A 24,496-nucleotide genomic window follows, 5' to 3' on the forward strand; every position below is an offset into this window, starting at 1 on the left:
CAAAGGGAGAGAGTGCCGTGCGTCGAGAGCCGACAGCTGAGCATCGAGGACGGCCCCGACGCTGATTACCCAGCGGCGACCTCTGGCTGCGCGGGCGACAGGACGTCGGAGGCATCACACACGATGTGAGTCCACAGGCTGTCGTCCCCCATCTTAACCGGACCATGGCCGCGGTGCACTCCGAAGATGTCCCTTGACCCCCTCCCCATCAGGCGAACGCAGTGCACAGCAGCCTCTTCCCTCACGTATAATTTTGGAAGAAGAAGGGGGGGGGGGGCGATCACGGACCAAAGTGCGACCAGAAGGCTTGTATGTGACTAGGTGTGAATGTCTGAAAATACATGTGATGGGCTGCAGTTTGAGCGTTAAGCGTTTGAGTTGAAGCAAGGCTGGGGGTGATCTGACTGGGCGGCCATTGGCACTGGCGCCAGACGTGGGTGGACGTTGCGACCGAGGCCTGTGACGCGCGCTTTGGCGCGGCGGTTCGTTCACAAGCCTCCGCCTAGGCTACCTTGGTTTGGCCACTGGAGGCGACCAAAGGATCCGGGTCGTTTCAGTGTGGCCCTCACCGGTCACGCATCGTTGCCGAGCGCGGCGTACGGGCCGCGTCCACGTATCCATAACAGTTTTTTGCTTTGTTTTTGTTGGAACATTTACCTATCTGTCAGGTTGTCGGCTTATCTGTTGCTCATTTCCTTAATTTTCCCCGATAAGTAAGAACAATAGAGCTCTCAGCTAAAGCCCGTCCAGCGCATCTGAGTGGTTGTTCTTACAATTGTGTGTCTTTCCTTTATATTTGTTGCTTCATCCAGCTCGCAAAGCTTCGGCCAGACCGACAGATCTCTTTGTTGATTCACATCCGGCTGCCGCTTTAACGGGTGACGAGTCACGTAGTTACGGTAATGGCGGCGAAGAGTGATAAGCGCGGAACGCGCAGAGTAATACGGCTCGGCTTTGGCCAGGATTGAGAAGCCGGCTCGGCTTCGGTCAGGATTGAGAAGTAGCCAGTCGACAGCAGTCCTGCTCGTACGCAGACGTTTCGTGGGTAGCGCGGCTCGAGGCAGAGTTTCGTTTTTTTTTTGTCTTAGGAGACGGCCATCTCGTTTCGTTGTCCCTCAGTTGACCTCAGGTGTGACAGTATGACGAGACGAAAGTCATGGTATGAACAGGGACCAGTTTGGACCGCCTGGGATGCGGGGTTGTGTACGGCGGTATCTGGATCTATCTGTTGATGTACAAAGTCTCGAGAGAGACCAGGACACACCCCGTTCTCTTCTGACGTGGTGAACACCAGGCTTGATGTGTCCTTGGTGCGATGTTTAGCACGGATAAGGAATAACGCCACCGATGGTTGTAGGGAACGCGACAAGGGACCCGGCCGTCGGACAGACCGGTCAGGCCGAGGTTCCCGAGTGCGTGGAGGCCGTAAGGCGTAAACACAGGTCACGCAGGGCGCCCGTTGTCTACCGAGGGGCTCCACCGCCTCATCAGGTGCATTATCTACTTCCAGGTCTCTGAGGGACGCGCCGTGGGGCGGTACCTTGTAAAGCTCGCTCCGGCAGGCGGTAGGCGAGAGCGCAGAAGCGCCGGGGGGGGGGGACGTCTGCGCTGGGCGGGGCGCTGCCTAAGGCGTGTGCGCGGCAGTGGAAAGGTGCGAGCAGTGGGCGTGGCCGAAGGGGGGAACAAGCCGTCTGGCTTCGGTATACGATGTGCCGGCCCAATCGCCGTGTCGAGGCCAAGCTGTGTTAATTGGTTGTTTGATAGGCGTAAATAAAGCTTTTTTTAACTTATCGAGAATTCGCGCATACGGACGAATTATAATGCCAGCACACTGGACAAAGGGGGGCAAGGGGGGAGGTTCTATCCGTGTGCTAGCCAAGAAAAAGTCGGATGATGTGGGCGCCAGCGAATGTGTATGCTGGCGATGAATGCGGTGGGGCGCCGAATGCTTGAAGCCTGTGTGGATTCATTAAAGGCAAGGGGGTTGCCATGCTCGATATCCAGCGGGCCCTTGCCAGCGTAATTCACAGGTTGCGTGGGATCACTGCCACTTAAGACGTGCCATGAAATTCAGGACCTTCAAATTCTTCAATGCATCTGGTTCTGTTTTTGTCCGTTGAAATAAGATCACAAGCCATAAGGTGGAGGTGGGATCTCGTGGTTAAGGGCGGACAACCCCATGTACGGAGAGCCAGGCATTCATGGTGCCTGACCGGACCTACCATGCCGCCAATTTCACCGATCATCCGTTGCATCGTAGCTCTGTAGCTCACACGTGTATGGTGATGTCGGCTGTACCGGAATCATAACGTGCCGAGTCGTGCGTGTAACATCGCTTTGCTCGTATGCTGACCAAAGGGCTCCTCAGTATACCCTCGGTCTTGTGAGGAGGCGTGACAGCGGCAGTCGGCGGCGCAGAACACCAGAGACCAGCGGTAGCAGAGCACCCCTAGTATACCCTCGCTCTTGTGAGGAGGCGTGACAACGGCAGTCGGCGGCGCAGAACACCAGCGACCGGCGGCAGCAGAGCACCCCCAGTATACCCTCGCTCTTGTGGGGAGGCGCGACAACGGCAGTCGGCGGCGCAGAACACCAGCGACCAGCGGTAGCAGAGCACCCTCAGTATACCCTCGCTCTTGTGAGGAGGCGTGACAACGGCAGTCGGCGGCGCAGAACACCAGCGATCAGCGGCAGCAGAGCACCCTCAGTATACCCTCGCTCTTATGGGGAGGCGCGACAGCGACAGTCGGCGGCGCAGAACACCAGCGACCAGCGGCAGCAGAGCAGCGCACGCACCCTACCACAGGCCCTCCCTCCCACCCCCACCCCCCCCCCCCCCCACTCCCACATGTGCAGTGCATATAATATCATCTTTGAAATTTGAACTAATGGCCCAACGGAATGGTACGTTGCGATTAAATGAGCGTAACCCGGTATTGCGTGACGAGGAGCACAGCCAGGATATTAATTAATGGGGCCTGGGCCGCCGACTTCCTTGAGGGACTGCAGGTGTGGTTCAAGAGAAGGATGCCTTAAACCTCAGTCAAGCAGGAGTGGCGCCTTCTTTATCAAGCGAGAGTAACGTCTTAGAGGGGGGATGGGCCTCTAGTGCTTGGCTACGCAGTGCATCTTGCCGCGGGCCGGTTGCAGTTTTGCACCCAAGAGATCTGCAGAGGGCCCATTCAGCCTTTTGGGGGGCTCATTATGAAATCTTCGAGGGCCCAGCTCGGAATTTGGAGTTCATCCCGCTCAGCTTGCGCAGTTCACGCGTTGCCCGGTGCCGTACGCGCGTTGCCCGGTGCCACATACGCGTTGCCCGGCGCCGTACGCGCGTTGCCCGGTGCCACACACACGCTGCCCGGTGCCACACGCGCGTTGCCCGGTGCGGTTCACGCGTTTCCCGTTGCCGTTTACGCGTCGCCCGGTGCCGTTCACGCGTTGCCCGGTGCCGTACACGCGCTGTCCAGTGCCGTCTCGGGGCAGGACATAAACCACACTTCCCAGACCTAACGTGGGCCATTGCTGAGTTTAACCAGACGTGGGTCCTACCTGAAGCTGAGGGCCGCCTTTCGTGCACATGAGATGCTTACTTTATCAACCTACGATGGCCAGCCTCTGATTAATAATGACCCTTTTGAGTCTACTGTGGCTCTTTCCAGACCTGAGAGGACGTTCTGAACCCACGATTGCCCTCCTAAACGAAAACGGTCGCTTTCTAAACCTACGATGGGCTTTTCCTGATCGGAGATGGACATTGCCAGCCCTAAACTTACACGGGCGTTTCTTATCTGACAAATGGCATCCTTTCAGACCTGAGACGGGTCCATATATGTTTAAGACAGGGTACAGACCAGAGGAGGGGGGAGGGGGGAGCACCAAGGCGAACTTGTCTCTTCTTTAGTGCAGATGGGCCCTCGGGGCTCCTAGGAATCGGACTAGGGAAACCGAAGGTCCCAAGAACTAAAATGTCGATGATGAATAGCCGACCGAAAGCATTGTTTCTTTCGGGAAAATAAATGCTCGAACAACGAGCACAAATCAGCATTAGCACCTACCAGCTGTAGTCGGGTAATATTAGCAATTCAGCGGATGTAGCGTGGTTTCTCGTTCTGCCCCGATTTCCAACTATGCCTCTTTTCTGCCCCTTGGACTTCTGTTTTGAAACCAACCAGCCCTGATCCTAATCAATACCGGCAATTGATCCGGTTGGTTTATTAACAGTCGCTTTACTGAGCCCGCGACTCCGGCGCATGTATATTTCAGATGTGATTTTGAGAGGAATCAGTTCTACCTTGATGCAACCGACAGTTAGTTGATTTCACGGCTGGCTTAATCTATTTCCGAATTCCAGCACACTTCTGCTGTCGACGCACGCGCTCGGGTCCCTGTCCGTTTCGGGAGACGCAGAGGGAGTTTAAATTGGTTCGGTTTGGGTACGTTAGAGTTCGTTCGGCCATTGTAGTCAAATTCAGAGCTGCCAAAATCAGTGGACTGGTGAAGGTTGGGTAAGATTACGACCAAAGTTGGTTTCATCGGCCATCAAGAGCACAGCAAGGGTTAACGCCGTCCCACGCAGAGAACGCCGACAGAGCTGTAGCGGTGTGCTCCTGCGGGGCTCCCCACCAGGGCGACCGTAAGGCTGACTCTGGATGATGCTCGCAACAACCTCCTTACGACAACATTTTTTTGCGAAGATATAGGATGAAGTAGTGAATGGACATGAGAGGGTCGATCGCCGTTGTTAGCATGACTGCACTATCTCGTCTCTCATGTCACGTGGCGACGGCGTCGGGCTGGGCTTGGGCGCCTGCGGCGGTCACATGACTGACCGGGCGACTCCAGCTACCACGGGGCGCAACCAGACGTGACTCGGGAAGGCCGGATGGCTGGCAGTTAAGGTAAACAGGGCCCCAGACAGCTACTGACCCTTTCCCCTCGCCCTTCCCGTCACTTCGATCCAGAATCGACACCTCTGCCGGCCTCCTCCCTCCACCATTGAGGTTTATTCCAGATTTTCTCCGCTTAAAAAGTGAACAACCCCTAATTATCCATCAGCCAATATTTGGTCTTCAGTGGCGTGACAAGGCAAACTTTTTGCGCATGGATGCAAAGCAGGCCGTCCAGCTCCTGTATAACTCCGATGACGGGAATTTAACACAGCCGTTTCTGATCCGGATAGTCTGGAGCATTCCAATCTACCAATACAAATGTGGCGCACAATGGGCGTTGACGAAAAGCGCGTGCTCAGACGGGCGCGGTTTGGGTTCTCTGTTCCGGCGGTGTGTGTGTGCGGGCCGGCTTCCTGCATTGTGCGTTCGAGTGGTTGATTGTGACTGTGCCGAGTCGATTAGGTTTAAGAGGACTCATAGGCGTGTAATTTTCAATCTTCATCATGTCAGGTTCGCTGGCATTTGATGAGTATGGACGACCATTTATCATTGTCAAGGACCAGGAGAATCAGAAGCGACTTACCGGCACTGATGCGATCAAGGTAGGCCGTTTTGTGGTCTGAGTGCACATCGCAGTCTTTGTGGTGTTCAGCTGTGGGTGTCGCAGCAAGGCAGGGCAGTTCAAAGAGATATTGGTGATACAGTATATGAAAGCAGCACATAACATGATGTCCTCACATTTTTGGCTTGTGTGTTCAACATCAAACTGCTACCTGCTTCTCAAATCTGCTGGTAGGGACATGCAGCATTTAGTATGTGCTATTTATCACCTTTGTCATTCAGCAAATGAACAGTTAGATTCAAAGTTATCCGATTTTGAACATCAGTAAAATGATGTTACGTCATATAATAAAAAATCATGTCAGGTGGCTTCTCATCACATTGAACAAAATGAGCACTTCAGAGAAGGTGAATGTGTTGTACATAAGTCATGTTTGCCATTGCATGACATGGAACAGCAAGGTGCCTTGTTTTGGGCATGAGTGAGGTTTTTTCTAAACCTGTTATCAAGTTTAGTGTAAAGGCTTGCAGGTTGGATAATTATCCATGACACAGAGCTATGGAAAAAACTGGAGTTGGATGGTAGGGGTGGTGTATACCATGTAATTGTATGCTTCTTCAGCCTTGTGTAAAGAAATCTAGTGTGTTGTATTCAATGCCAGTGCTGCTCCAGTGTAGGTATATGTTGGTACCTAATGTCTAAAAAGAACTTTGTACATCATTCATCACATTTGAGGTGTAGTTATACATTGGTACCTAGCATTAGAAAAAATCATTGTACACCATTTGTCATGTTTAAAGTGGAACATATCATAAATAATCTTGAAACAGGTAGATTCATGCTTCTACCTTCAAGTTTTAATTTGTATGATAGCGAGCTCGTGGGTGCCGCACACACCCCACTGCCTTGACTCCCCAGTGCTGTGTCTGTGCTGCTGTTGAGTTATTACAATATTTCTGCTTATCAAGAACCATAAAAAATGTACAGGACCAAGGTAATGATATTGATGCAATGAAAAATGTTTCTTATCGCATTTCAGTACATTTATGAAACTAACGAGGCAGAATAGTCCAAAACATAGCCAAACTAAACTAACCTAACCTAACCTAACCTAACCTAACCTAATGTAACCTAACCTAACCTAACCTAGCCTAGCCTAGCCTAGCCTAGCCCAGCCCAACAGCCTAACCTACCCTAACCTTACCCCCACCCTATCCCCTTCAACCCAGTGTCCCATTGGCATCCATGTTCCATGCCATACATATGTACCACATTAAGAAGTTTTGTTTAGGTGCCATATTCTCATTTTGCTTTTCATTCCCACGCAAAAGCGTCATATTTCCCCACCATGTTGACCAATCTACAAACAATGTGGAAGACTGCTTGGATATGCAAGAAGCACATTTTACTGGATTCTTGTTACCTTGGCCTCATGCATTTTTATGATTCTTGATGTGCAGTAATGTTGTGATCACATTAATGTTGCGGTCATGTGTAGAAATGGCGCAGGGGTCGTGGTTGTTGCTATTCACGCTAGGATGTTCGCTATTGTAGTTATTTAAGTTTCAAGGTAAGAGCTTAGATGACCTGTTTTTCGATTAATTGCAATATGTTCTGCCTAAAAATGACAATTGATGTACAATACTCTTTCTCAACATGAGGTAACAATGTATACCCTGATCATGTTTAAGGCAGAACCTATTGTAGATAACCATAAAACAGGTAGATTCATGCTCCTACCCTCAAATTTAAATAATGACAATAGCAAGCTTCCAACTGCTGCACACATGATAACCATGACCCCCCACTGCGATTGATACATTAGGGGCATGTGGTCACATTTCTGCTATCAAGAACCATAAAAAATGTAGGGGGCCAAGGTAACAATAATAATACAGTAAAAATGTGTCTTATCATGTGTAGGTAAGTTAATGAAATAGACAGGTCATAATAGACCAGAGCCTAGCCTTAACTAGCCTAACCTATCCTAACCTAACCTAACCTAACCTAACCTAACCTAACCTAACCTAACCTAACCTAACCTCCCCACCCTAGGCCTTTCAACCCAGTGTCCCATTGGCATCCATGTTCCATGCTGCATATGTGTACTGTATTAAGAAGTTTTGTTTAGCTGCCATGTTTTCATTTTGCTTTCATTCCCCACCCAAAGATGCCTTATTTGCCCCCATGTCAACCAATCTACAGACAGTATGGAAGGCCACTTGGATATGCAAGAAGTATATTTCATTGCATTCTTGTTACCTTGACCCTAAACATTTCTATGATTCTTGATGCACAGTAATGTTGTGACCACGCCCAGCAATGACACTGGGGCGCAGTTGCTGTGTTTGCAGAGCTCAGATGTTAGCTATCATAGTTATTTAAGTTCCCAGGCAAGAGTTAAGATGATCTGTTTTACAGTTATCTACAATATATTCTGCCTTAAAATGACAATTGATGCATAATGCTCTTTTATAACATTACATACCAATGTATGCCATGACTGCTAGTTATTTAACACCCAAATATGTGTTAAGCAAAATGTCTGGGTTGTGTTACTACTCAGCTCTGCCATCAGTATTTTACCAACCTTTCCCCCCCTGGGGCTGCCTGCCACCTGGCTCATTATGTCAGGGTCATTTTAGTGTGTGTAAATCCTCAATTATCCCAAATAATTAGGGATCTCTGACATTTGTAGTGGTGGCCATGTAACTTTATCACTGGGGCTGGATGAGGTACTGGGTGCAATGATAACACATAAAAACAGGTTAAGACACATAATGATCATAATTATGTGGTATGCCATGTGGACACCTCAAACAGTATCAGGTCTCTCAAACTTCTGGCACCACATTCCTGTGTGAAGGCATCTTTACTAATAACATCAGTCTGCTTGCTTAAAGCAGTGTTCATCCAGCATACTAGTAATCATAAAACTTTGTTGTGATAAATCAATGTGGAAAGGAAGTATATGCTCCTGTGTAATGACAAAAATTGTTTGATGCCTTCAGTTTTTTGGTAAAACTTTGGGATTATGGTCTACTCCTTGTTTCAGAATCCAGAAATGCCAATTTAACTTTTGTCTCTCTCAGCAAGGACTCTTTCATAACAGCTGTTATAAGGCACTGTTCCATTTTCTCTGATTTGTCACATCTAATAAGCAATCTGCCACCCAGCATCATTGCTGCTCTGGCAGGTGCCCTGGTTATCTTTCAGATCTGGCATTGTATCTTGATGTGTGGAATTGACGTACAAGACCTGCCTGCTTTATAAGTAGCATGATAAACTGTGCAGAACTTATGTTCAGTGTGGGTAAATTTGATCATGTACCAGCTATTTTATGTGGGGAAGATTAGGTTAGCTTTGCATAGCTGACCAGGTCGTGTACTTACCATATCCTGTGTCTGATGCACCCAAGATGTACTGCCTGGGTGAGCCCTGGACTGGCTATAGGGCTATTGTGTATATTCTAATCATAGCTGATGCACAAGACAGGAAAGTGTGGCTTGGTCATGTAGGGAAATCAGGTATTTTTGGGGGGAGTGGGCGCTATATGTCACTGGCACTTGAGCTGTTGCAACTTTCCAGCTCCCTATTCAGGCACTGTATATTGCTGGCAGCTGATCTGTCACAACTTTCTAGCTCCCTTTTCAGCCGCTGTCTGAGGCACCATTGGAGCAGGGACCTTGCCTGAGGCAGTGAGCATGGTTGCACAGTCTCGCGGTATCTTGAGCCTTCTGGTCGTTGCTGCCCACATGGCTGTGCGTACATGTTTTTGTGACAGGCATCAACCTTCATGTCTTTAACGCGGCGGTCTGACGGCCACAAGCTCGTCGCGGACGATTGTAACACACGCGTAGCCGCTGAGTGAGCCACTTCACAGGTGCCAGCGCTGTGTGTCCGACTGAGCCGGCCGTCTTCGATTGCAGTCACACATCCTGGCCGCCCGCACCATCGCAAATACGCTGCGGACCTCGCTCGGTCCGAAGGGCCTGGACAAGCTGATGGTGTCGCCTGACAGCGACGTCACCATCACCAACGACGGCGCCACCATCCTGAAGATGATGGACGTGGACCATGAGATCGCCAAGCTGATGGTGCAGTTGAGCCAGAGCCAGGACGACGAGATCGGGGACGGCACCACCGGCGTGGTCGGTGAGTGCTCGGGCGGGACCGCTGGCGGCTGCCGGCGTGGGCGAGAAGGGTAGAGGCGCGGTCGCAGCGCGAGGCGAGTCAGTGCGCGGCGGAAATTTCGGGAATCGCTATCCAATGATGACGTGTGAACGACGCTGCTACAATAGCCTTGTGTGTCGATATGTGGTCTTCATCTTGGGCTCGGCTAGAAAAGCATTACAGTTTTGGTTTGGCAAAGTGATACCATTCTTACTATGGTGGAGGAAGCTATTGCTTGGTTGTGAGGTCATTCGATGTAAACTTATTTGTTGCACGTGAATAGTCCAGTACAGCGTGTAGGCTGTCACTGATCAAAGCTTTAGTTTCGGTGTGCGTAAATGACTACGATTTTGCGAACAATTAGAAAAATTATGGGGAAGTTGACGCCTTCTGCGTATCTTGGCGAACATAAACAGGCATCAATGTAGAGGTTTTTGCTATTCTCAAATATGATAGGTGACGTTTCCGGTCACCTCTTCAATTCAACATTGCTATTTATATTTTTTCTCTCGAACAAATCGACTCAAGGCTATCTGACGTGTGCGTCGAGTAAGCCCGCTGCCGCCGCCCCATTGGGAGCACGTCCGGTCGTTTGCGCGCAGTGCTGGCGGGCGCGCTGCTGGAGCAGGCCGAGGTGCTGCTGGACAAGGGCATCCACCCGATCCGCGTGGCCGACGGCTTCGAGATGGCGGCCCAGTTCGCCAGCCGGCACCTGGACACGATTGCCGACAGCTTCCCGGTCGACGTGGCCAACACCGAGCCTCTCGTCAAGGTCGCTATGACTACGCTCGGCTCCAAGATGTGAGTGTGGCAGGGCGGGCGGGCCACCGGTGAGGCTGTCAGCTGGCGTCAGGCCGGGCGGCGCGTCGGAACGCGGCGCGGCTCTGTCGGCCCCTCGAAGTGGCAGCGTGTGCTCGCGCTCACAGCGGGTGCACTACTTGGAGATGGGATTTGGTCGTTGGTCTACACTTCAGAGTTTCGTTCGAATGGTTGGTCGCGTGTAAACCCGGGACTGGCCATCACTGGTCCACTTTCCGTGCCATGGAAGTGCTTGGGTCGGCTTGCCCGTGCACCGAGTGGACATCGCTGCTGATTGGTCGCCGGCCTGATTGTGTGTCCCGTTCTGATTGGTGGCCGTCCTTCTTGTTCCAGCGTGAACCGGTGTCACCGCCAGATGGCGCAGATCGCCGTGGACGCCGTCCTCAGCGTGGCGACCTCAAGGCCAAGGACGTCAACTTCGAGCTCATCAAGGTGGAGGGCAAGGAGGGCGGCAAGTTGGAGGATACCATGCTGGTCAAGGGTGTGGTCGTCGACAAGGACTTCTCCCATCCCCAGATGCCCAAGGTATGCATCTTTAGATGCCATTATTTCGCTTCACTGAAGGTTTGGGCTGGCTGCTGAGGAGATAGGTTTCCTCGGCTTGTGTTCTGGTTGGCTCAGGGGTAGCTGAGTTTTGCGTCTTGGAGGATATGTTATGCTTTGGGTTTTGCTTGGCTTAGAATTCTTCTCTTGTATCCCGTTCGAAAAAGTAGAACCCCTAATAATAATTAACCAGGTATGTTTTTATCGAAGGCTGTAATTCTTGGATAGGACAGTAGTTATTAGCCTTATTCCTCGGAAAACCAGCAGACTAGAGATATGGTTGGATTGGTATTTCGGCAACATGCCTTTCTCGAAACAATAGCAGAAACACTTATGCTATTGTTTCGAGAAAGGCATGTTGCCGAAATATCAATCGAACTATACCTCTAATCTCCTGGTTTTTCTGAGGAATAAGACTAATACTACTGTCATCTGTGTGACTAATGTTCCTCGCTAATGCACTGAACGACTTACGTAATTCTTGGATAGTTAAGGTCAGTCCACTGCACTGTAACATGAGACGGGATTACGGCTTTGACGTCATTAAGCTGTTAATGATGCGTTGCAATGTCGCATGCCGCCAATCCTGAGGGGTCACTCTTGTTTGCTGTCCTGCAGGAGCTTAGGAATGTGAAACTGGCCATCCTCACCTGCCCGTTCGAGCCGCCCAAGCCCAAGACGAAGCATAAGCTCGACGTCTCCTCGGTCGATGACTACAAACAGCTCAGGAAGTACGAACAAGAGAAGTTCGACGAAATGGTCAAGCAGGTAACTCCAGCTTAGCGTGTAGGTGCTATACTGTCAGTCGGTATATCAATGTTATTCATCAGCACTTTCGCTAAATGACAGCTCTGTTCATACATGGCCACAGTCTCGTCCTCTATTTACACACAGCCTTTGTATGACGCGGCCTAGCCATACGCTCGCGGCGACTTGCGTTCCGTCGCGCCGGCCCCCGTCTCGACCGACACGTCCCCTGACCCTGCGGCCCCCAGGTGAAGGACGCCGGCGCGACGCTCGCCATCTGCCAGTGGGGCTTCGACGACGAGGCGAACCACCTGCTGCTGCAGCGCCAGCTGCCGGCCGTGCGCTGGGTGGGCGGGCCCGAGATCGAGCTGATCGCCATCGCCACGGGCGGCCGCATCGTGCCGCGCTTCCAGGAGCTGTCGGCCGACAAGCTCGGCTCGGCCGGCCTCGTGCGCGAGCTCAGCTTCGGCACCACGCGCGACCACATGCTGGTCATCGAGGAGTGCTCCAACAGCAAGGCCGTCACCATCTTCATCCGCGGCGGCAACAAGATGGTGATCGAGGAGGCCAAGCGCTCCATCCACGACGCGCTGTGCGTGGTTCGCAACCTGGTGCGAGACGACCGTATCGTGTACGGCGGCGGCGCGGCAGAGATCTCGTGCGCGCTGGCCGTGTCGCACCAGGCCGACCAGGTGAGCCGCACACATTCTGCTGGCGGGGGCGCAGACGAAAGGTCGGGGCGAGATGAAATGAATGATTTTGTGCGCGCTTACTGCATAACTGCGTACTCTGGCTTTGTGCTATTGCGTGCTATCTTGTTACCTAGAATCATCACTAACTCGCTTTTACCTTATCATTACTACCCGCATTATTTCGAGCCGTTTTGTTTCGAACGTTTTTCCTCTGCTGTTTTAGGCCGATGTGAGTTTGGTTTACGCTGGTTTAAACTGGCTGACTGCAGTAATGAGCCCATTGGGGGACCGGGCCTGCATTTAGTTTTTGGTTTGTCTTTGTGCAGGATGATGCAATGGCATTTTGTCGCAGCGGTGTCCTGGTTTCCGTGAAGAACGTTCGGCAGGTGTCCCACCGCCCCCCCCCCCCCTCCCCCCCCCCCCCCCCACCCCCCGCCGACCTTGAGGGCTGGAGTCGCCGTGGCGGGATACTGGCGGAGCGGGCTGGGGTCGCCGTGGCGGGACACTAGCCTCGTGGGCTGGGGTCGCCAGAGCGGGACACTAGCCTCGTGGACTGGAGTTGCCAAAGGGCGACACTTGCCTCGTGGGCTGGGGTCGCCATGGCGGGACACTGGCCTCGTGGGGTGGGGTCGCCGTAGCGGAACACTAGCCTCGTGGGCTGAGGTCGCCATAGCGGAACACTAGCCTCGTGGGCTAGGGTCGCCAAAGCGGGGCACTGGCCTCGTGGGCTGGGGTCGCCAGAGTGGGACATCAGCGACTGCGGCATAGTGTTTTCTCAAGGCGGGCTAACGTCACGCCCTGACGCGATCATGTGACGCATATCCGCTGCCTGCCAGTCCTCCCCTTCCCGTCCCTCACACCCGGCTTCCCTGCGACCGTTTCCAGCCATCACGTGACTCCTCCCAGCTGGCGACCTTCTCCGGGCGCGTGTCGTTATCACCGTCTCTGGCGCCCGTGCACAGATCTCATCGCTGGAGCAGTACGCGTTCCGAGGGTTCGCCGACGCTCTGGAGGCGATCCCGATGGCGCTGTCCGAGAACTCGGGCCTGTCGCCCATCCACACGCTCACCGAGGTCAAGACGCGCCAGCTCAAGGAGAAAAACCCAGCGCTGGGCATCGACTGTCTCGACAAGGGCACCTGCGGTGAGCCCCGCGGGTGGGAGGGGCGGGACGCAGCGGCCGCCAGTCCGGAGTTCTGTGTCGGGTGTCGCTTGTGCGGGTGGCCGTGTTGTGCCTAGTAGTGCAGGCCGACTGGCGCGTAACCGGTGATACGGTGGCCAGCGTCCAGGCGTCTCTCTCTTCTCTCTCTCTTCTCTCTCTCTCTCCTCTCTCTCTCTCTCTCTCCTCTCTCTCTCTCTCTCTCTCTCTCTCTCTTCTTCTCTCTCTCTCTCTCTCTCTCTGTCTCTCTCTCTCTCTCTTCTCCTCTCCTCTCTCTCTCTCTCTCTCTCTCACTCACTCACTCCTCCTCACTCACTCACTCACTTTCACTCACTCACTCCATCACTCACTCACTCACTTCACTCACTCACTCACTCACTCACTACTCACTCACCTCACTCACTCACTCACTCACTCACTCATCACTTTTCACTCACTCACTCACTCACTCACTCACTCACTCACTCACTCACTCACTCACTCACTCACTCACTCTTTCCCCCTCTCTGTCACGTTGTGAGGTGTTGCCTTGGGTGTTTCGCGGACAAATTCACGATTGGTCCGTGGCCACCTATGACTGACACCCTCTTTCCAGATATGAAGGAGCAGAGCGTAATCGAGACGCTGCACAGCAAGAAGCAGCAGATCATGCTGGCCACGCAGCTGGTCAAGATGATACTCAAGATCGACGATGTACGCACGCCGGCCGAGACCATGTGAAGGGCTAGGGTCGTGCGGCTCGCGGGCTCCCTTGACTGCCGGCCCACCGCTCCGGGCCACCTCCGCCCAGATGCTGTGTGATGTTTCCACGCGTTCCATTAACACTTCGGTGAATAACAATCGAAGGTAGCTGAATAAATTTATTCACAGTCGCAGCGCGTTAAGCTTCAGTCGTCCTGCGGCGACACATGCGGGTACGGGTTGAGGGCTCGGAGAATCGTTCGTCAGCGTGCGGATCGGCAGGCGACGGGGCCGCGCGGAGTAAGCACCTGTAGCGCCGACCTGACCTCGGCGAGGTGTCACTGCTGTCGCCCGGGGGCGCGGCGGCGGCACTCAGTTCCGCGACAAGTGGCGCCACTTCTCGGTCACCTCCGTCTTCCGGCGCGGCTCCTTGTACGTCATGACCGTGATGCTCGAGTCGGACGCGACGTCGTCGACCCCGGCGACGGCGGCGGCGACGGCGGCCGCCGCCGCACGACTCCGCGCCTCCGTCAGCACGGCCCGGCGCGGCCCCTGCCGCTCCTGACACACGCGCACGCGCGGCCGCCTCAGCGTTTTGGAGGTGACGCACTCGGCGGTGCGTGGCCAGCCGTTGGGCGGCAGCGGTGCCACGCAGGACACGTGGCGCGTCTGCGTGCCGGCGCCGCGCGAGGGCGGGCAGGCGCGCGAGCGTGCGCGCCGCCGGCAGGCGCGGCCCGAGCCGCCGACGGCGCGGCGCGACTCGCTCTGCGAGCGCCGCACGCGCGCCGGCGGCAGCGTCGAGTCGCTGCTCTCCACGCGTCGTCGGCACACGGTGGTGGTCTTCATGCCCAGGCATTCGGAGGCAGGGCTGTCATTCTGGCTGTCGTCCCGCGCCTGGGGAGGTCCGGCAGACCATCAGGCGGCTGGTCAACCGGCGTCGGCGCCCGGTCGCGCGGGCCTCCGTGCCGGACAAGGGGTCATCCACATCGAGCGAAATGGGAGGTTCGAGCGGGCCAGGAGGGTCGCTGGACTGTGCCGTCGAATATTTACATCCGGAAAGCTGTGATAGTCGTGCCGAACAACACTTGACAGACCTCGACGGAAGGGCTAACCATCTGTGCACACTTCACCAGTGAGCGAATACAAACTAAATGCTCGGGTCTCAGGTGGCATTGTCTCCCGCTGTAATGATGCTGCTGTAATGATGCTGCTGCACGCAAAATTGAAACCCAAGTTCGTGGTAGATGAAAGAACAATGGCCCAATGTCTCGAACATCGTAAGGTGGCGCTATGAGCAGGCCACGTGCAATATTTCCCGTTAACGCTAGCCCGTGTCGTTACATTCGGGCCCAATGGATGATGCATGGGTCTTGTACCAACACCAAAAGTACTGTCATGGTGTTTTGGTTTTGTTACATGTAGCCTTCTCGCACTACAGTTCCGTGGATAACTGCGACCGTGGTGAACATGGCTGAGCACGGTGTTTATGGTGAACTTGCCTTGCCCAAGTTCATGCCGTGGAGGATGGCCTGCCGGTACTTGGCCTCCGCCTGGTGCTTCTGTTCGAGCAGCATCTGCTCTCTCCTCCTGGCCTGCTCCAGCTCGCACTCCAGCTGGTGGGCGTTACACGCCATTAGTGCACTGGTGTTGGAACCCTACCGCAGCCTTCCCGCCTCTGGAGCGGGCCATCGACGTAGTCGTGGATGGAACCAGCGTAGGAAGTTTTCCGCCGGTGAATGTGTTGTGATTCAATTGTGTCAGAATTCCGCCTCCTTTGCCAAGCGTTCGTGCCCTTGAACCGTTTACTGCACAAATCGTCCAATGCCATCTAACTGAATGTGAAGAGCCCGGGTTTTTTTACCGTGATATTAGTAAGGCGAATGGTTAAGATGTGAATAGGGTATTGACGACATGTCTTTTGGACCACGTGCAAATTGTGGAAATACTCATTAGCCGAAAACTAATGGCGATACGCCAAAACGGGAGTTGGACAATTGGAAATTCACCGAATGTATTATCAGCTGAATGCGTTCCTAGAAAAATTTCCACATGAGCGCGAAGTAGACGAACGTTAATTTGTCTGATGACCGATTAGCTCAACTTATTTGATCGAAGTGTGAATAAGGCAGTATAAAATTGTTTGAAGTAATAGTGCCCGAACACCGCTAGGACGGTCTATGAAGAGCGTTGCCTATTGACAGGAAATGGTTGATGTGGCGTTGTCAGTATTGCTAAAGACATGGAGCCATTTGGTCTTGCCTATCTCGTTTAGTTTATATAGCTGAACGAGCTCAATGAAACGAAGGTCCTCACCCGTTCGACCGGACATGGCTTTGCACAGTATAGGTCACAGCTGTTCATCTGTGCCAGAGCCCATCCGGCGGATCTCGAACATGCGCCCGGGTGGCCGGTTGAACACTCTTCGCTCCGGTGGGGGTCAATTTGATCCTTACCTCCTGAGATCTCAAGAAGCACGAGGGCAAGAGACACTAGATTCACAGCATGGGATGGTCTGCATGTGAACTCACGAGTCAAACTCTGAGATCCGTATTCAACATTGGTGTCAAGTACCCCAGACCTCATGCAACCGCCTTCAATCTAGATACCCATTCTAAGCAAAAGGCCACTGGTGTTCATTCTAGCTCAGCAACTGTTTACCCTTTGGAAGGTCATGGTGGCCAAAAGCTTAAAGACTGGTTTGATTTTGGAATTTGAGTACGCATTAGGCATTGCGGTTGGCGACACGTTTCTAAAAAGAAAGAGTTGGTCTGGGCCATTTTAGGTCGGTAACCTACCTGACCTTTAGTGAGTATGGTATGTTATGTCTGTATGTTAAGTCCAAGTTATCAAGAAATTTGACTGACCTCCCTACTTGACCGTTGGTCAATAAAATTTGTTTTTATCTCAAATTCGACTGTTAGATTGCCTTTGAAAATAGATTAGCGATGTATGGCTTCTTCTGACACTCCGTTGTCGCATCAGGTTGAACGATCCCCTCGAAATTGTCTAGGCTTACAGCCACAGGCTGATTTTGACCTGTCATGGGTGACCGACCTTGCAAGGTTCACTTAATTTTATATACAAAGGTCTGCTATTTAGTTTCCCCGGAGCTATGCAAGGTATGGCGCAGCTGCGCTGCGCCGTTCGAAAATTATTTAGAAAACCCTTCGTGCGAGTCAAATTGACGCTACCCGAGCGCGTGTCAAGGGCTATTCCGCGCTGTTTTCTGTGTTGTCGAAGGGTGCTTAGTTCTTGTGGCAACAGGAGCGTGTACCCGATTTAACCTGTCGAAAGTCACATTCACCATGATTCGGTGGCACGTATCTGACGCAACTTGAGGGTTCCCAGTACGGTCCCCTTGGCTACAGTTTGCGTTATTTTGTGTTGCGGAGGCTTGTCCTCACAGGGCGACGGCGCAAGGAGTACGCCCACCGGGCCAGGGTTAAGGGGCCGGGGGTTCGCTCTAAAATCCAGTGAACATTTGGACGCATATACGTTCGACTCTGGCATTCTGATAATAGGGATTCGACGAAACAACATTGCTGCGAACTACGAATCGAATACAGAACATTTCTGCAACTTAGCACTTGAACAAAAATTTCGGTAGCTCGTATTCGGTCGACGAAAATTTCGCCTTATTAGCCCACGGCGAAAGAACATGGCGTCTTCTTAGCAATCAACGAGAGCATTTCAGCAATTCGGCATTCGTTCGAGTAAAATTTGATAAAAGCGTTTTTTAACTACTATTTTGGTTCAGTTCTTTATATAAACAAGCTGTCAACTTGCCGTTCAACTTGAAGCATTTCGCCTCATTGGCTCGGCGGCAAAAAGACACCAGACAAAATGCATTCAGCAAAAAGCATTTGACTAAATACATTTCGGTTATTTGTCCGCAAGCCATTAAACCGACGCCCGCCATCCTGAAAAAACACGCACCAGCCCGCGAAGACCGCGAAGGTTGTCATTGTCGCAAGAAGCGGGATGGGGCTGCAGTGCCACCACTGACCTGCTCCACGCGTCTATAGCGTAACCTCTCTGTTTGCCGTTTGCATTTGCACACCTTCCCCGAACAGGGCGGTCCCGCGTGGTATTTTCGGCACTCCTTGGCCAGCGCCTCCTGCTCGAATGCTTTGCTGAGCTGTGCGCTCAATTTCCTCTCGTATACCTTGTTGCCTATCTCCTCTGTCCTCTGAAAGTGCGTGGTCAGATCGGTGAGGCTTTGGCTTGATGGAGCTATGAAGACCTGAAGTTTGCATCATTATTTAACAAACAAAGGCTTGTAGCTTGGAACAATCGACACAATTCGTAGCCCGCGCGCCACTTAATCCCTCTTCGACCATGAAACCCAACGCGACTTGCTGTCGGTACCGGCGTAACAGCACAGAAGCAGGACGATGTTCCAGCCGACCCCGCGGGGCCAGACTCCCCACCGCTGGACACCGCCGCGGACTCACCATGTACTCGATGTCGATGCAGTCGCTGTCGCCGCCCGCCTTGTCGCGCACTTCATCGCTGTCCTCGGCGCTCGCCTTCGCCTTCCGCGCGTTGCGGGCTATCCGTTGCCAGGCATTGAAACACCTGGCGAGCTGGTAGCGGACGCGGCGGCGCTGCAGGGCGTCCGCCATCTTCTCTATGATCTTTTTCTGCTTTTCGGCGGTGTTTTGGTAGTATCTGGACAATGCGGGCAGCTATGACATTGTCGTTGACCACATGAAAAGAGCTTTTATAATTGTCAGAAAATATGTGCTTCGCCGATCCCGCTAAATTTTGTCATGGGAACACAGTTGTATGACAGTACTCATTCCAAGTCCATACGCTTTTATCAACAATTGTCACAAGAATTGATTTTACGTCGACACTTCAGAGACTCCATTTCATCCCAAAAATGTTATTGCTATAAGCCTCGTCAGGTTTTGGATATCAAGTGGGCTTCTTCATTTACGAAAAGCGTCAAATGCATGAGTCCGTTACAATCATGCTCAGAGCTCAACGGGGCCATTGTCACGCTCTTGAGATGAATTCAGTCATATCCATGTATGAATCGGAATAGTTAATCGGAATAGTTTTGGTGGCTCGCGCTTTGTCACTTCAAGCCCTCGCCGAGCGGCTGTGGCTTCACTCTTACGCCAAGTAGGATGACAGGGGGTGGCATCTTGCCATGTGACCCCGGGAGTACGAGACCCAGGAAGCTTTCTGAATTAGATGAAGAATTTGATTCCAAGAATTGTCATATAAAGTATCTTAACATCTCGAAGTATCGAAAAGTATCCTAGACCTGCTGCTAAACCTTGCAGTTTATTTCTGGGCACACCCAACATAATAGAGTTTTTGGGCGAATACGTCATAACCTCTGGTGCTCTGTGCTCCAGTTGGAGTTCGGCCGGCTAATTTTAGAGGGCCCTAGCAACAAGCCCCAAACCTGTTTCCTCGAATACCTTTCGTCGTTGGAACATAACAATTCCAAGAGATGTTTTATCAGCTCTGGCCAAAGACAGCGGAATATCAATGGCGCTGGGGATGTTTTGTCAAGTTAACCTCGCGTAACACTACGGTTGAAAATGCTCTCATGCTTAGAAATGCCACTGTGATAAATATATTTGCAAATGCCGGTATCTTCATCTAACAGCTCGTGTTAAGCTAAAACTAGTGGGAATTACCCCAATGTTAACAGCGAATGCTCGTCAAAGAGCAAAATTTCATGAATCAAGAGTTGACACAACTCTCTGCAAACAACATATATTTTCAGTAGCCGCATGCCCCTTGATATCAAGCCGACAACGAATGCCTGTAAACGTCATGTGGTGCCCAAAATGGCGAATCACATGCGATGATCAAGTGCTGTGCAGACCCGATTGGAAGGCGTGGGAAGTCGGCTGACAGTACCGAGTGGATCATGCCAGACTTCTTTTGGGATATGTTTCACGTACCGATTGGAATAACTTAGTTGCTTATTGCTTGTTTCTTTAGTGTACTGCATCTGTATTGCACACCACGAACACCGCTTGCGCGCACTCGGAAAACTCATCAGTTTGATCAAAAGATAGATTGGGTTTAAACAGGGCAAGGTTGAGGGCAAGGTTCTTGGGTTGAGATGCCAATGGGGTGGGTAAGCCGGGGTGATCTGGGCACAGGTTGTAGGCATTCAATGTGTGTTAACTCTTTATCTGCGGGATTGAATGTTCTCACCGTGCCACTGTTTGTTGTTCTCGAGCCTCAGATAAGCTTTCAGCGTACTTGAGCGTGTACTTCCTCTCAATAAGACACAACACTTCAGCAAACTCCCGAAGCAGCTTTTGCTTCAGTGCTATCAGCTGCTTCTGTAACAGATCAATAGGAACGTTTGCGCAATGATATTCGGTGATGCCGGTTAACCTAATGAATACCGTCCACGTGTTATAAATCCACACAGTTCTGAAGGCGTTATGATCGTGCTTGCCAAACCAGGCGTACATGGGCGCAACTCTAAATGGCAACCCTGCATAGGTGTACGCGTTGGTGTGGCACTCACCAAACACTCGTCTTTCAAGCTTTCTGACACGCTGTTAAGGTAGGGCACAGTGTCCTTGAAATCGGGGTCGTCGGCTGTGATGCCGTCAGCTGCCTGGCGCACTGCCTCGGCTGCAACAGGACGTGACATGTCTTAATACGGACGTTTGTAAAGCAGCGAGGTTCCCGACGTATGGTCGTTAACAGCAGACGAAAGAACAGCACCTGGATCGGATGTGGGCGGATTGTGATTTCGCTAAATTCTTGTGTTGTTGGCTTGGGTTGACTACACCTTACCAAGTTTCCTCCATTCACAATTTGCCCGCATTGGTATGCCTTTAGGTCGTCACAGTTATGCTCACGCGTATTATGCTCACGCGTACGTTGCTGGTCGATTCGTTACGCCCGAGCAAAGTGTGGCCTGCGTGAACTTTACCATTTTCCATAAATGCAACTTTAGCTCACCGCCACCCCCTCTCGGCGTTCCAGCGTCTCCTCAATGCGTCAGTTTGCCCGCAAATATGATCAGTGGCACGCTATTGAACGGCTCACCGGAACACCCATCGTCGACCACGTCCAGGGACATGACGCTGGAGTCGCCGGAGTTGGACGTCGGCGCCGGTCGGGGGTTGGACGCGGCTGGAAAGGAACGACTCCTGGAGAGCGCCGGTGGCACTTCGGGCCGTGACGCGGGTACCGTAGCGCCGGCCGTCCTCGACCCGGTGGCCGCTCGTGCCGCCGCGCCCGCCAGCGACGCCCTGGACATGTGGCCGCTCCATCGGCCTTGCGGGCTCTGGTTCCCGGAACTCTGGTGACCGGAACAGGAGCCTATCGGCGGATAGGGTGCCATTCAGGCTTTGATTGTGGCCTTTGTGGCCGTAGCGAAAGGCTGCTGGGAGACGGGGACGTAAGGCATCGGGTTAGCTCTGATGATTCGATCAGAACCCTATGCAAAACAATGTTCTTCAGGTCAAGGCGCTAGTGATTTCCAGAGCTCAGCATGATCAACAATTTGACCTATTCATTGTTGATCACGCTGTGCTATTCTAATCATTAATCAAAACGTGACGCTGGCGGCAACAGGAAAAATGAATTAATAAATGGTGTTTTCGAAGCATCACGTCCTAGACGTGTCGTGAGAGACGGAACCCACAGGGTACGTCCGACGCGAATTGGTGACAGTAGGAAACGGTGTGGTGACGCTCAGCGTAGCGTACCTGACTGGTGTATTTTCTCGGCCAAGTCATCCAGAACAGGGCAGCCTGTCTTGGACAGGGTTGTTTTCACTCCTTTGGATCGACACCAAGAAGGCAGTTGACAAGGTGGCTCGGCAGAAGACCCCGTTTGACCTGGTGCCGGAGCTTGTGACTGTTGTCCGAAGTCATTTGGAATGTTAGCATCAATGCAAAGTCAATGTGTAGGTACATGAACATCGGTTATCGTATAAGCACTCTATTTATTCTTACTCTAAATATTGCACGTGTGTGCCCGCGCGGACCGACCGACGTGAATGTAGATATTTTTGTTTCACAACTTTCGTCCGACTTTCACTTATTTTGCAACTCATATCGCTAGTTAAAATCAACTCAGCATGAAATTTGTAAAGTTTTGGACCAAGAAGTCTCAAATCATCAGTCAGCATTTAGCGGAACTACAAACCTCACCATAGCAGGTAAAGGCAATGAACCCTCGGATGTCCTGGTTGGGCCGTTATTTGATTTGCGTGTTGCGTATTCGCAAGCGCTTCATGTTATGCTATTTCCCTGGTTGATCGGTGTCAACATTCCACAGGTGTTACTGATAAATATGATTTGTTGTTGGGTGATACTATTAAGCCACGAACGTCCCCTTGCGCTGCAATTGGAAAAATCTGCGACGCCATTTTTTTGCATATCGTCCGCGAGGTAATAACACGTGATGGCCAGCGCTAAGGTCTTTCACGCTGGCATGCCATTCGTCGGGCAGCACTAATAAATATACTGCTACGCGTGATTCCACTATCTAAATACTTTTGTCTGTTTCTGTGGTTTCTTGCTAATCTTCTGAGCGGTATCTCTCATACTGGCCACCATTACGTTGCGTGGCTAGTATCTAATATTTTTGCTTTTTCGTTTGTTTTGTGCTTTCTTATACGCTCTTGCTTTAACTCTAATTTTTGGCGACATCCCTCATTTTGGCCATCCGCGTTAACACGACATGAACGGTTCTCATCTTTGCGCAATTTAATCATGATCACCCGATGGATTTCTCATCGACACAGACGAGAATCACGAGATTCCCAAAGTCCAATTTGCATAAAAGCAACAAGCGCCGTGGACTGACTTGATCATTTAGGTGAATGTTCCTGGATGGCTTTTAAAGTAACTTAGGTACTCGCACATTTCGTTGTGCAATTCACGCTTTTTGAAGACGTTTACAAATACTAATCAGCTAAGTAATAGCGCCGCCTCATAGGAATAACCACGCACAGCTAATCTATATTTAGTTGTGTGGGTTAGCTGTGCGTGTGGAAATGATGGGTGACATTCACCCCATTTGGCTTCCCGTATCGATCCTGTCGATGGGGTTTCGCGACGCGCTCAGCTGCTTTACATGGCAGACTACACAGCATCGCCTGCCTGTGATCCTAGCACGAAAGGCAGCCACCGCGGGCCCACAAAAGTCTAGAGATATTCACTTTTCACTAATAATCAACCCCACAAAAGAAACACTCCTTATGATTATTACACCTTCCAGCAGTAATCACATATGTTTGCATTAATTATGCATGCCCTTGTTAATGGTGGCTGTTGGCTAGTTGGCCCACTGTGTTGATTAGCAGGTAATTAGCGTGGAGACAATTCCCTGTGATAAACCGACTACCTGGAAGCGACTGAAAATGATGGCGAAAGCATTGGCTCACCGGCAATATATGGGCTTCCACGAAAAAGATGATTTCGGCCTAGCACGTTGGGCAGCAAACATCCCTTTACTGGGATCCCGCGCCTAGCACCCTATGTTAATATCATCTCATGCATGCTTGTTTACCGGTCATATTAGTGGTAGGCCTATGGTGTGGTCGCTACACACAGTCTGCAGGCTATTTACATTGATAAGACCCCGGAATCGTAGTCATGCACCACGCATACCTCGAAATCTGTCCCCATTAGGGAGTAGCCACCTGGTGTAAAAGTCACCGCGGTATCACCACGTAGACCGATCCTCTATCATTACTGAATTATGTCAGAATCCCTCGTCGGCCCGCCGGAATTTCTCATCGGTACACGAGACTTAGTGGCCGGAATCACCCATCGGGACCCTCGTCAGCCCGCCGGGATTTCTCATCGGCTCGCGCGCGCGAACCTCGTCTTCTGGGTACGCTGAAATTATTCTAACAACGGTACCCTTCCTCGGCGGCCAAACTCACTGCCGGTGCCAGGAGTCAGCTACTCATCGTCATTTTAGCAAACCAATCGTCCGGACAGACCAAAACCAATGCACCAACGGAAGAGCCTTCAGACGCTTCCAGCAGCCCAATACCATGTTCCGACCTCCAGGCTCTGGAAGCATCAAGAAGGCAGCTAAAAAGCGAATCTCACGTTTTGCCTGTGGCGTGGACGTCAACAGTACCCTTAACATGTGCTTGCTACTTTTTTAGCAGTCACCGAGGTGTAAAAATGCGTTCCGCCTCATCTGTGAGCCGCGGAGGTGAAATCCCGCGTAGCAATACTGGTAAAACATCATGAGTCCAAAGCACGCATGCTGAA

The 24,496-nt window shown here is 51.8% G+C and overlaps 2 protein-coding genes and 1 long non-coding RNA gene across 3 annotated transcripts; 1 reads left to right on the forward strand and 2 right to left on the reverse strand.

Moving 5' to 3' along the window:
• The first annotated feature begins 5,267 nt into the window (after positions 1 to 5,267).
• Positions 5,268 to 14,455, forward strand: LOC119089601 (T-complex protein 1 subunit epsilon-like). Its single transcript, XM_037212363.1, is given in 9 exon segments — positions 5,268 to 5,491; positions 9,381 to 9,606; positions 10,227 to 10,425; positions 10,777 to 10,832; positions 10,835 to 10,968; positions 11,605 to 11,754; positions 11,982 to 12,425; positions 13,388 to 13,568; positions 14,179 to 14,455. Coding segments are annotated over 9 exon segments (1,614 nt in total). The 5' UTR covers positions 5,268 to 5,392; the 3' UTR covers positions 14,304 to 14,455.
• A 15-nt stretch (positions 14,456 to 14,470) lies between these two features.
• Positions 14,471 to 21,382, reverse strand: LOC119089338 (uncharacterized). Its single transcript, XM_037212007.1, has 8 exons — positions 21,303 to 21,382; positions 20,773 to 20,882; positions 20,451 to 20,581; positions 18,719 to 18,935; positions 18,271 to 18,453; positions 15,764 to 15,877; positions 15,045 to 15,158; positions 14,471 to 14,479 (listed from the first exon to the last, which is right to left on the reverse strand). Exons 1-8 carry the CDS (start codon positions 21,334 to 21,336, stop codon positions 14,471 to 14,473), a joined length of 912 nt encoding a protein of 303 aa, XP_037067902.1. The 5' UTR covers positions 21,337 to 21,382.
• An 87-nt stretch (positions 21,383 to 21,469) lies between these two features.
• On the reverse strand, positions 21,470 to 22,595 carry LOC119114756 (uncharacterized). The gene is made up of 3 exons (XR_005096067.1): positions 22,415 to 22,595; positions 21,968 to 22,118; positions 21,470 to 21,578 (listed from the first exon to the last, which is right to left on the reverse strand). It is a non-coding gene; the product is annotated as an uncharacterized LOC119114756 (long non-coding RNA).
• Between the last annotated feature and the right edge of the window lie 1,901 nt (positions 22,596 to 24,496).

Source organism: Pollicipes pollicipes, unplaced genomic scaffold (genome assembly GCF_011947565.3).
Source record: "Pollicipes pollicipes isolate AB1234 unplaced genomic scaffold, Ppol_2.1 Scaffold_3087;HRSCAF=3621_pilon_pilon_pilon, whole genome shotgun sequence".
NCBI lineage: Eukaryota > Metazoa > Arthropoda > Thecostraca > Pollicipedomorpha > Pollicipedidae > Pollicipes > Pollicipes pollicipes.